The sequence below is a fragment of the Colobus angolensis genome, unplaced genomic scaffold (genome assembly GCF_000951035.1).
Source record: "Colobus angolensis palliatus isolate OR3802 unplaced genomic scaffold, Cang.pa_1.0 Scaffold13, whole genome shotgun sequence".
Taxonomy (NCBI): domain Eukaryota; kingdom Metazoa; phylum Chordata; class Mammalia; order Primates; family Cercopithecidae; genus Colobus; species Colobus angolensis.
Window position 1 is genome coordinate 7,274,748 of NW_012114252.1, and position 13,201 is coordinate 7,287,948.

At 40.4% G+C, this 13,201-nt stretch overlaps 1 protein-coding gene across 1 annotated transcript in view; it reads left to right on the top strand.

The window, feature by feature from the left end:
• Window positions 1-12,414, top strand: part of HS6ST3 (heparan sulfate 6-O-sulfotransferase 3) — a 742,401-nt gene extending 729,987 nt beyond the window's left edge. Inside the window, exon 2 of the mRNA XM_011933803.1 lies at window positions 11,493-12,414. Within this exon, the coding sequence (XP_011789193.1) occupies window positions 11,493-12,201 (709 nt within the window). The 3' untranslated portion in view covers window positions 12,202-12,414. The remainder of the gene's footprint in view (window positions 1-11,492) is intronic.
• Window positions 12,415-13,201: the final 787 nt, after the last annotated feature.

Genomic DNA, 13,201 nt, shown 5'->3' on the forward strand with positions numbered 1-13,201 from the left:
CGCCAAAATGATTACCCAGTCCTGATAGCAGAGTGAACAAAAAATTCTAAAACAGAAGAATCCTTCATATAATAGAATGGCAAAATCTAGACAGAGGGGATTTAAAAAAAAATTGCTGTGATGTTTTTGGAAAATATGCATCAGAGCTATCAAATATAGATTCTAAATATTGGCACACATGCCTTGCTCTTAAATATTCTGATTTACTTCTTTTCCTGTCCAAATTGGCTGGCACTAAGCAATTACAACGGAGACACCTCATGGCTTCTACCTGTGTAATTCTCACATTCCCTAAAAGCAGTGCCTGAGAAATTAGCTAAGACGAGAGCATGGCTGAGCACGGAAGGCCTGATAACACAATCTGAGTGTACTATCTGGTGTTCTGCTTTGCCCGGCTGGGATTAGAGCTGCAAGTGAGACTGAATTGGGCCTTATCTCACTCCAGGGCGGCTCCAGGCTTCAGGTGGATACCCGCATGCATAAACCACAGCTTTGCAGAGCGCCCTGAGACATCCTCATGCCCAAATCCCAGTGATGCAGCGCAAAGCAGGGCGCCTCTGAACCAAATAATCACGGAAGTGCCTGAATAATGCATGAGAGCAGGACCCTCCCTAGCACATTTGAAACTGTACTGGGAGGAACTGTACTCAACAAGATAGCAAAAACAAGCCCCTGGAACATGCATTCCCTGAAATTTATTCTTGCAGCAGCCACTTGGGGGAAAGTGAAAGCAAATGTGACAACCACCCGAAAATCGTGGCATTTTAGTGAGTTCGATGCTCACAGGTTTCCTGTCAATATAACGCAGCGACGTGACAAGATTTGAAATTTCCTCCTATTGATAAATACCATCTCTCCCTCTAGGGAAGCAGGGGGTTGACTGATCATCATTAAGAAATGACCTGTATCATCAAGAAGCCTCTTCTTTGAGGCTTTTGTTTGGTTGGTTTTGTATAATACGTGGCTTCCCATAATTAAAGTTAGCTGACACCCAGCCATTGCATACAAACTACATCTCCAGAGGTCGTTTCTTTGAGGACTGGTACCGAATATAATCGGGTGAGGGACCTCCATCTTTCTGATCCAGATGTTGGCTTTAATATTGCTGCAGTGCTGATGAGTGGAATTTGATTCCACAAATGTTTAGTCTAATTTGACATTCCAGCTGTTCATTAAGTGGAAAATAAACAATCTCTTTGGAAAGTTGTTTCCCCAACATCATGTCACAAACTCTAACCAGATTGTCCTGGAATGGCAGTCTCAGACCAAGGTTTGACTCAGAGCACCTTCCTGTTCCAGCACCCTCTCGGCTCCCAGGCAGCCAGCTCCCTCTGCCCCATGATGTCAGGCCTCATGGAATAGTCAAGTCCTCTCTGGCTTTGACTGTACCTGGATACTATTGGCAAAAACCATATTGAGGCATTTTGACAGGGGAACAGGAGGAGTTCTCTGGACTCAGGAATTCTACTCCTAGGAACTTATTCTCTGCACAAATATTCATGGCTTAGAATGTTCATCAGATTCTTGTTTAAAATAAACCCCCAAAATAGAATGTCCCTAGTTGTCCCAAACTGGAGATTGGCCATACAAATTATGACACATCTATAAATGGAATATTATGCTCTTCTGGAAGGACATTGTATTCTTATGAAAGAATATTAAATAAAATGGAAAAGCATTCACCCTGTCTTTTTAAGTTAAAATCATGTTATAAATATGTTGTGCAGTATGAATTCAAAATGTAAACACATTTATAACTGTAATAATCAAATATATATACATATATATATATTTAACTGTGCCTATGTATGAGTAAAGTGATTATAGGTAATTTTTATTTTCTTCTTTTTTTTTGAGATGGAGTCTCACTCTGTCGTCCAGGCTGGAGTGCAGTGGCGTGATCTTGGCTCACTGCAACCTCTGCCTCCCATATTCAAGCAATTCTCCTACCTCAGCCTCCCAAGTGAGTGGAATTACAGTTGCACACCACCATGCCAGGCTAATTTTTGTATTTTTAGTAGAGATAGGGTTTCACCATGTTGGCTAAACTGGTTTTGAACTGACCTCAAGTGATCCTCCCACCTCAGTCTCCCAAAGTGCTGGGATTACAGGTGCAAGCCACAGCGCCTGGTCTATTTTCTTCCTTTTTACTTTTCTACAGTTCCCACACTTTCCATAATGGTAACACATTATTGCATATCTAAGTGAAAGAAATAATAATTAAAAAAAAAAAAAACAAGAACAGCTAAATCTAAACTATTCTTCCTTTAAAGTTATCAGGTGTGTGAGGAAAGCCACCCGAGCCTCTCCCCTCCTGAGGGAAGCCCTGTGGGCCCTCTTAGCCCCTTGTCTTACCTATTGAAGAGAGTCAAGATCCATGGGTAGTAAGCAAAATAAAAATGCCTGAGCCCAAATGGTCTGGCTGCCTTCTAAGTCAGCATGAGGGAGAAGGTAATGGCATCTTGGAGGGAGCAGCGCCTGTCTCCAGCACCCTCTTGGATCCCAAGCAGCCATGCTCCCTGTGCCCCAAGATGTCAGGCCTCATGGAAGAGTCAAGTCCTCTCCGGCTTTGACTGTGCCTGGATACTATTGGCAAAAACCATATTGAGGCATTTTGACAGGGAAACAGGAGGGATTCTCTTGACTCAGGAGTTTTACTCCTAGGAATTTATTCTCTGCACAAAGAAAAAAAGCATGCGGCGCATGACTTCTTTGTGAGGTAAGATAACCACATGCACGCATCTCCATTTCCTCCTCCTCACATTGCGGACACCCTCGGAACCAATCGCTCTGACATACACCGCTGTCAGCTTCCTAAAGCTCTTTATTATGATACTTCACAATTCTAGTCTCCAACTTCCCATTGGCTTAGAACATCATTCTTAAATTCCTTAATTTGTTCTCAAGGCTTGAATCGAAGGCCTTTTCATAGCTGTGTCAAAGGACAGTCTGATTGCTAAGCCTTAACTGCCTCAATACCCCTATCAAATACTGTGCAGGGCAGACAATACTCTAGTGAGATAATGAAGAATGAGTGGCTCATGATGAGTGTGCAGCAACAAAGAGAGCCAAGAAATTAATTCCATTCTGAACATTTGGAAACTGACTCCTGCACACAGCACAGCAGGGCAGAGGGAGCTAAGCTTCATTTTTTTTTAAATGCACACATCAGCTTATGTTTAAGATGTGCTGGTCACCTGTGCACGCTCCATGGAGAGGATCAAGATCCTCACAAGATCTAGGAATCTGGGGCTGATAAATGTTATCTATTTATTCACTCCACAAACATTGAACAACTGAACACCCAGGATGTATAAGGTCATGCATTATACGTCCTGGGGAATCAAAGGTGAGTCAGGCAAAGTTCCCTCTCTCAAGTTGTATAAAGCCTGTACAAGTCACGCTGGTCGCCAGAATAAAGATTATACATGAGGAGATCTCTGGTTTCGCAGGGCAATGGGGGAGAAATCCCTTCTACGGAGGATGTGAGAGCAGGCTGGGTGGAGGAGTTCCTACCTGATCTGGTTTTTATGAATGCATAAAACTGTGGAGTGTGGAGCTATTAATTTTGCTGCTTTGTTTTATGAGGGTTAAGCTGGTGGTGGAAGGAATCTATTTACTAAACTGTTGTGAACCTAGCATTTTGAAGTTCTTTCAAGTGTGTTCTCATTGGACAGGCAAGTCATAGCCTCATAAACATGAGTTTCTTTTAATCACCACCAGCAAAGTGATTCCAGGGACTTATACTCCTCATTCTACCGTTTGGATGAAGATACTAGCTCTGCCTCTTATCTACTGCAGTATTGAAAAGGAAGGATTTGCTAGAAGGAAAGAAAGAAACAGAGAAGAGGACAAAGTAGTATAGAGAAAGCTGACAACAGAAAGCAGGGGAGAGCAGTAGCAGGCGGGTGCACAGCACTTCCTCAATCTGTCCTGGATTCTTTCTCTTCAACACCCACAGTTCTGGGGTTGTCCCTGCCGGTCTCGTACCATGGCTGCTGAATGTTTCCTGTTTCTCTACTTTAGGTAGAGATCTTTAATACTGTTTAATACTTTAATACTATTGCTGAATGAGTCTTTCTTTAACACTTTCAACTTCAGCCATTCGCAATCCCATTCAGAGCCTATGGCAATTGGGTCTCAACATCCTGCTCCAGTCTATGCACTCCTTCCATTCATTCATTAATTCATTCATTCATTAAATGAACGTTTAGTGAAATGCACAACATGAGCTTCCTGGTCAAGTCAGAGTACTCTGCTCTAGGTACATTCATGAAGAGCTCTCTTAGATATTCTCTAAATCCTGACCTCTGTAACTTGCTAATGAATGCATTTTTCTACTCTACCACACCTGTGCAGTAAGACTTGAGGGCATTTTCTTCTTTTCTTTTTTTTTATGTTCTCAACTTTTCCTGAAGCAGCTCCTTACACATAGCAAACCCTCAATAAGCATGTGTTAATTAAATGACTTGCTAATTAAAGAAGGGAACAAATTATACAATAAACTGCTCAGTGAAACATAGGTTCTTGAAACAGTAAGGAAGAAAACCAGTAAGTTTAATTTTAAAAATAAATAAATAAACCTCATTGTTACTAATTACTTGTTGTATAAAATATTCTCCTTTTTGCAGTGAGTCTGTGTTGACTGTTTCATTCCATATCACTGACCATCACAATCAAATGACAAGTGCATTAGAAGATTATATATCTTTTTACTCCTTGCACACATTTTAGGCATTTTAAAAAGTATCAGTTTAGTTTTAGGAGAGGAAAGAAAGGCATATTTATCAAAGGCAATATTAGACTTAGTTATTAAAATATACTTATGTAATGATAATGTTCTTTTACATAGCAATTATTTATTGAATATCTGCTGTGAGTAGGGTTTTGTGGTAGGTGCTGGGACTTTTGCTAGGGATCTGAGGCCTAAAGTAGGGTTATCGAAAAGGACTTTAGAGGGTAGACATGACCAAGACTGTTACATTTAAGTTAAAAGTGCTGTAAGTGATGCAATAAACTCTATAGGCTGGAAAGACAAGGAAGATGGATGTGAGCCTTGAACTGGTCCAGGGAAGATAAGCAGGATACCAAAAAGCAAAGAAAGGGAAAGGCTTTCAAAGTGAGGAAGGCAGTCATACCTTTGTGTTGTATTTAGGATTTTGTAACGTGATCACCTTACAGCAGAACAAGATACTAAAAGTGGTTTGAAACTAGTTATGGAAATGTGTGTGTTCCATTTGGTGGAACTTCAGTAAGCCTTGATGGCCCATATTATAATTATCAATTAAAATGATTATTGACTTAACTTCATTCCCTAATCTTTCTCAGCAGACAAGTATTTGCCATCATAACCCTCATGGCCACAGAACAGCAGTTCTAAAGAGCTCCAATTGCTTTACAGACATTCTTAAATGAATTCACCCAAGCCCTCAATGAAGTAGGTGACACACAGAAGATCTGCTGACAGGATGCTGTCACCATGGCAGACAAAGCTATCTGTCTGAGGGACTGTTCTGGCCCAGGGAGATTGGTGTAACATTCTCTTAAGTTGGTAGTTAGCATTTCTTTCACTTTACCAGAATCAGTGGGTGCCCAAGATCTCCTTGGGGACATGGAATATTAGCCTTTGAGTCCCTAGTGCCTAGTTCCAATGTTTAGCAAATAGATGGGGCTTAATTAAAGTTTGGAGAATTAAAGAATGAATGAACAGATAGATTGAAGGTGAGGGCATAGAGTTTGCTTATTTATTGTTTCACTATGTGGGAAGAGCTTAGGTTAACTATAAGGGAAAATACACAGACAAGTGATACTGTCTATGCATAGGAGATTGAATTAAATGGAACAGAAGGTTCTCTGCATTGTGGCCACGCAGCTCTCAGGTGCTACCCGTTCTTCCTCTCTAGTCTTCATTTCACCCACTTAAAAATGATTTGGAGTTCTACCAACCAAGGGGGTCAACTTGAAACTAACTCCACTCTGACATCAAAACATAGAAACGTCCTAGTGGAACGCTTTTATTGATGAAGTATAAAGTCATCCTATCTTATGGATCTGAATCTGAGTGGCTAAAAGTCACAGGATTAATAATGACATGCCGTATGATATTCAACTACGGTAATGTAGTTGACATCGAACTCCATTGCGCTGTTGAACAAGTAAGACCTAAAAAATAAAGTTGGAGATTTCAGTAGTACTGGATCCTTTAAGTACTTTCATTAGAGACTGAACTGGGAGTTATGCGAGCAGAGTTGGGAGGAGATTCATGAAACCAAAGCAAAGCTTGTCAACAATGAAAGTTAGGCATGTGGCCTGGAGACAGACATCATTTCATCAATGACTTGTGTAATTTTCTATCTGAAAGTATATAAGCCAGCAAAAAGAGAGAAAAAATTGATATGAGAAAAATGATTTCATTAATCACATTTTCAGTTTTTTTTTCTTCAGTAGTTGAGTGTTCTTTAACCCTATTGGTTTCAACCCTATTGGTTTATCATTTATTATTGAGTTCTTCAACCCTATTGGTTTATTATTACTTCTAACTTTCTATTTAGTCTGCTCTGCAGAATTGAAACAAACAAAATGTACATGAGAATATGTCTGTCTAAAGTGATTTCCAGATGCTTTTAGCCACTCAGATTCAGAACCATAAGATAGGATGACTTGATACCTCATCAATAAATATGTTCCACTAGGAAATTTCTATGTTTTGATGTCAGAGCAGAGGTAGTTTCAAGTCGACCCCTTTGGCTGATAGAACTCCAAGACATTTAGGACTTATTTTACTCAAGTAAATATCATGCTACAATTCCGCTAGTCAATGTTGGATGCAATGTTAAACTGCATAAAGTTAAATTTGAAACCAAAGCCATTTTAAGCCTAAACCAGTTTCAGTCAGATTTAAGATTGTGTGGAATAAAGATTTCCAGTGGAGTGATGGTACTGGAAGGTCTGTGGCCAATTTTCTTAACTGAGACAAAAGCCTGAAACATGAACAAGTCCCAACATAGGACTAAAGCAGGATTAATAATGACATGCCATATGATATTCAACTATAGTCATATCCACTCTGAGCACAACTTTATCATCAGTATTTCCTCTTGGAGCCCAGAAGCTGTGTCAGTCACTTTCTGCTTGCCATACTGACCTTTTGGGAAAATTGTCATTTTGTCACAGTGAAAGACAACAAAGTCATGGCAAATGGTGATTGGCAAAAGCAAGAGCTCAGACTTGTCTGCCCTTGGCAGTTTCAATAAATTTCACCTCCTGATTTAAAGGAAAGTGAATGTTACTTAAAGATTTTGAAGTTTCTTTAGCACATTTCAAAACTTCCTGGCTTCCCCTAGTGGTAAGGCTAGACAGTCAAGATAACACAATATAGAAAATGTAGTTTTAAATATTGTAGCTTATCAATTCATTTTAAAAAGCAGAATAACGTTGTACCATTACATTTCTCATTTTTTAAAAAGTTGCTTTTAGTTGGTGTGTATTTTTTAAGAATTCATTTTGCCTTGGGCAAGTAAAACACATACTAGTTGAGTTTTTTCCTACACAATAGGAGGTTTTCCTTCTTATAATACAGTGATGATTTTTTTAGTATATCAGACCAGATTAATCCAAGTTCTATAACTTACTACGAATATAACCTTGGGCAGCTTATTTTATCTCCCCAAATCCTTAGTTTATTCAACATTAAGTGAAATAAAAATAAACCATAATATGCACACATCTCATAGGATTCTGGAATGGGTTAGACTGTTACTTAGCGCCATGCCTGGCACTTCACAAGTTTGCTACATCAAGGGTCTTGGGCACCAGACTATAGGTAAAGCATTTGACATCCAAGTGTTTCAGTGAGTTTATCTAAATAAAAAATTTGCTGTTATAATTGAAAACAAAATTAGAAAACTTTTGCCCCAAGATCTTGAAAAAAGTGGTTTTTTTCTAAATGGTATAGGAAGTGATCAGTTAGTCCTGAATGAATAAAGTATCTCCTTTAAATCTAAGTCTTCAACAATTTATTCTTTGCCTCTGTAATTATTAGGCATCTCTAGAGACTGAGTTCCCTTTCTCGGGAATTAGGAATGTGTTCTTTTCCATTGATTTAGCTTCTCTATTGAGCTTCTTATTCTCTCTGTTGACTCTTAGTTCCCACACACACTCAAAATATTGCATCATTTTCTTTTTCCTTTTCTTTCTTAACCATTCCTTTGAAATCAATGCTAAAATTTTCTTACCAAAGCCAATTTTCAGAGTGTGGTGGCAAAGCAGTTCTCTTCTGCTTTGAACCTGTCTTGATGTGATAACATCAACTTTTAACTATGAAGTGGAAGTGAATGTTTTGAGAAGAAGGGAGGAAGAGCAATTTCCCAACTGCTGCAACTTTTTTTTCAATTTTTCTTTTTCTTTTTTTTTTTTTTTTTAACTTTTAAGTGCAGCAGTACATGTGCAGGTTTGTTACATAGGTAAATTTGTATCATGGCTGTTTGTTGTACAGATTATTTCATCACCCAGGTATTAAGCCTAGTACCCATTAGTTATTTTTCCTGATCCTCTCCCTTCTCCCACCTTCCACCTTCTGATAGGCCCCAGTGTGTGTTGTTCCCCTCTATGTGTCCATGTGTTCTCATCATTTAGCTCCCACTTATAAGTGAGAACATGCAGTATTTGGTTTTCTGTTCTTGTGTTAGTTTGCTAAGGATAATGTCCTCCAACTCTGTCCATGTCCCTGTAAAGGACATGATCTCATTCTTTTTTATGCGTGCGTAGTATTCCACGGTGTATATATACCACATTTTCCTTATCCAGTCGATCATTGATGAGCATTTAGGTTGATTCCATGTCTTTGCTATCACAAAGAGTTTTGCAGAGAACATTCATGTGCATGTGTCTTTATAATAGAACAATTTATATTCCTTTGACTTTATACCCAGTAATGAGATTGCTGGATCAAATGATAGTTCTGTCTTTAGGTCTTTGAGGAATCAGACATCCAGGGCTTGGCTTGCTATTTTTAAACTTTACAATAATGGGAGTGCCGTAGGCATTCAGTAGAAACCATACTTTGAGTACCCATACAACCATTCTGTTTTTTTCACTTTCATTAAGATATTTAATAAACATATGAAATATTCAACACTTTTTTATAAAATGGGCTTTATGTTAGATAAATATGCCCAACTGTTGGCTAATGCAAGCGTTCCAAGCACGTTTAAGTTTGGCTAGGTAAGCTATGATGTTTGGTAGGTTAGGTGTACTCAATGCACTTTCAACTTAGGGCGTTTTCGAATAACAATAGGTTTATTGAAATGTAACCCCATCATAACTCAAGTAGTATCTATAGTCAGGCACACCACCATTTATCTTTTAAGTACAAATGCATGCCCTAACAACATACAGGAGTGATACAGGGGAGGAATATCTACAACTGCTGCCTTTGCTAACACAGATATTTGGAAAACTATGGCAATGCAGTGGTAATCAAAAGTCATTCCTCAACAGACTCCTACTGTCGATCTATCTATCTTATATATCTGTGTATCTATATATGTGTATTTATTTTACCATCAAGTTTCTTTGACAAGCAGACACTGACTTGAATCAAGAAAAATGACCTAGTTTTGTTCAGCCTTCTGGACACCAGGTTGAGGACAGGCATGCTGGGTAATACTGCTTTCCACTGAGTACATGCTAGGTCACATTGAGGCCTACCTGGCAGCACCAGCCTGGGTTTCTGGGCTCTCTATTGCACCAAGACATTTGTACAGGTGTCAGCGCATGCCTGGTGTTCTTTTCGGAATATTGCAGGGCTAATTTTTTCTCCCTGGGGGAGCTCTGAGTTACTATGATCTACCCTATATTTCTGGAGCTGTCCCCCCTCAAGGAGCCAAGGACTGAACTAAAATTGAATTGGAATCAGACTGGCTTGTGCTAAAGGGCAAAAGGCTGCAGTGGGATGTGAGAATTGGAAGACAGCTTGGGGGCCTGCTTCGTAATGGGGTCCTTTCTATGACTTCCCTGACAAATGGACTTCCAGACTCTGCTGGAAAGACGGGGTTGGGGTGGGCAGCTCATTCCATTGCTAGGCTTCTCAAATAATGGAAATGATTGTCCTTGTTTTAAACCAGTATTTACTTTCCTCTAATGCCTGCTGTTTCTCTTTCATTTCTCAACTTCTCCATCTCTCTTCCTGCCTCTTAGCACTTCCCTTGTCCTTTTAAACCACAGATACCCTGATCTCTATGTGATTCTTCTAAAGAGAACCATTTAATAATGGGTTTCTTTTCAGTAATCCATTAGGTAGAATTAGATAAGATCTGTGATTGTAGTAACCACAGAACCTCAACACTAATAGGTGGTAAACACGTAGAAATTACAATTTAAATACCAATATGATGTACAGGAAAGCATGGGAGCTTTGAAATCAAATAGGCCTAACTTAGACTTGCTCCAGTTTCACTTTTCTGAACCTCTGTGGCTTCAGCTTTTATTTTAAAAAGTAACAATAAAACCCATTTTACAAAATTGTCTTGAGGATCATCTGTGCAAGCATCCATAAAGCATGTAGCACAGTTCCTAACACATTGTAGGTGCCCAGTAAATACTAGTCTCCACACCCAACCCATCCTCCCTCAATGCACCTACCTCATAATCCCAAGTAGCAGTATAAAGAGATTAAGGAGGCCAGCAGGCATGCTGGCTCACGCCTGTAATCCCAGCACTTTGGGAGGCCAAGGCGGGTGGATCACTTGAGGTCAGGAGTTCAAGACTACCCTGGCCAACATGATGAAACCCCATCTCTATTAAAAATACAAAAATGAGCTGGGTGTGGTGGCAGGTGCCTGTAATCCCAGCTATTCAGGAGGCTGAGGCAGGAGAATCGCTTGAACCCGGGAGGCAGAGGTTGCGGTGAGCCAAGATTGTGCCACTGCACTCCAGCCTGGGTGAAAGAGCGAGACTCCCTCTCAGAAAAAAAGGAAAAAAAAATGAGATTAAGGAGAATACAGGTTCAGCCTTATCCTTCCTAATCCCATGTCCTTGGATCAATCACTTCACCTCCTTCATGTAACCCTATCATATGGAACCGCATCTACCACAAAGGTTTGCTGTAAGAATCAAATGAAACAGTGGATGGGTAATAACTTAAAAATCATGGTATTTTCTCTAAATGTAAGGTATTGTTATCGCCAGTAGTAATTTATCAGTGAATAATTGCTGAACGAAGGAATGAATGAACTATCTATTCTCTCCATTTCATGCATCCCCACACTGGAGCAAGGAGGAAAAGCCCAACAAACTCAGCACTGAAAACTGGTACATACATCTTTATAGAAACATATGCACACGCATCAATAGGCATAAATGCAGGCAGGTACTCTCACGTGAACATCTGGCAAAAGAGTCCCTTGACTCAATGCTGATGTAAAATTGTAGAAATTTAGATCCCTCCTGTCAGAGTTGTCAACTACTGACGCTCTTCCTCTAATTTCTTCTAGGAATTTCTATTACATCACAATGTTACGGGATCCAGTGTCACGTTACCTGAGCGAGTGGAAACACGTCCAGAGAGGGGCCACGTGGAAAACCTCTCTTCATATGTGTGATGGAAGAAGCCCCACCCCAGATGAGCTGCCTACCTGCTACCCTGGGGATGACTGGTCTGGGGTCAGCTTGCGGGAGTTTATGGATTGCAGCTACAACCTGGCTAACAATCGCCAGGTGCGCATGCTGGCTGACCTCAGCCTGGTGGGCTGCTACAACTTGACTTTCATGAACGAGAGTGAAAGAAACACCATCCTATTGCAGAGCGCAAAGAACAACCTGAAGAACATGGCCTTCTTTGGGCTCACTGAGTTCCAGAGGAAGACACAGTTTCTCTTTGAGAGAACATTCAACCTCAAGTTCATCTCCCCCTTCACGCAGTTCAACATCACGCGGGCTTCTAACGTGGAGATCAATGAGGGCGCCCGCCAACACATTGAGGAGCTAAACTTCCTGGACATGCAGCTTTATGAGTATGCAAAAGATCTCTTCCAGCAGCGCTACCACCACACCAAGCAGCTAGAGCACCAGAGGGACCGCCAGAAGCGGCGGGAGGAGCGGAGGCTGCAACGGGAGCACAGGGACCACCAGTGGCCCAAAGAGGATGGGGCTGCAGAGGGGACTGTCACCGAGGACTACAACAGCCAAGTGGTGAGATGGTGACCCCCTCCCCTCTCCTCTCTCAGGATGGGGAGGATGAGCAGGCACATTGACCTTCTGTTGAGTTACCTTGGAGAAGCTGGGCCATGAGGACATCTGGCTGTGTGTGCTTGATTTGGACATCTGCTTCCTTCTTTGTCTTCATTTTTATCCAGCTGGAGATTATCTGTCTTGTTCTTTTTTTCTTTTCTTGACATTTTGCAATTGGTGATATTAAGTAGGGTAGGAGTACATCCCATATAGACTGTTTTTAGAAGGCCAAGGAGAGCCACACTGAAAAAGGAGACAGTTCCTGTATTCTCCTTTGCAGGAGCATAGAATAGTTTGGGTACCAGGAACCCACAGAGGCACACATGAAAAGCCAAATTATGGCTTGGATGTTCTGCTGAAACTGGTCTATGTCATACTGTCTCCCATTATGAGAATATCAGTCGGTATAAAGACAGAGAAAGAGAAAAACATTTCAGCCCTTAGATGAGGTCTTACACCAACCCCCACTTGGCTGTTAGCTGTCATCTTTGAACTCTATTTGAATAGGACTTAAATCACAAGTAACGTGTTTTGTTGTTGCAGTTGTTTTGAAACAAAATTATCCTATTATTGACCATTGCTAGAGAGCCACATCCTACAAAATCCTGACACCACAACCTTAAGCCATGCCTTTCCTTCCATCTTTTAGGAAATGCGGAGTGGATCCAGAATAGAGGAGGTAGTAGCCCCTGAGAAATCAACATTGGTAGGAGCATTTAAGAGAAAACTTGCTTATTTGCTAATGCCTAAAGGGATCTCACTTTACCAACTGTTACTTTCAATGTGAGGAACGAATGATAAATTAAGAGAAAAAAATATCAGGAAGATCAATATACGCCTAACATTTCTAAACTGGTCACATAACCTTAGATTTTGAAAGAACATTTCAGGGTTTAACCTTTTTGGAGAAGTTATGTTCTTTAATGGGGTACTACCAGTCTTAAAATTTTGCCACCACAGAAAGATGTTTCTA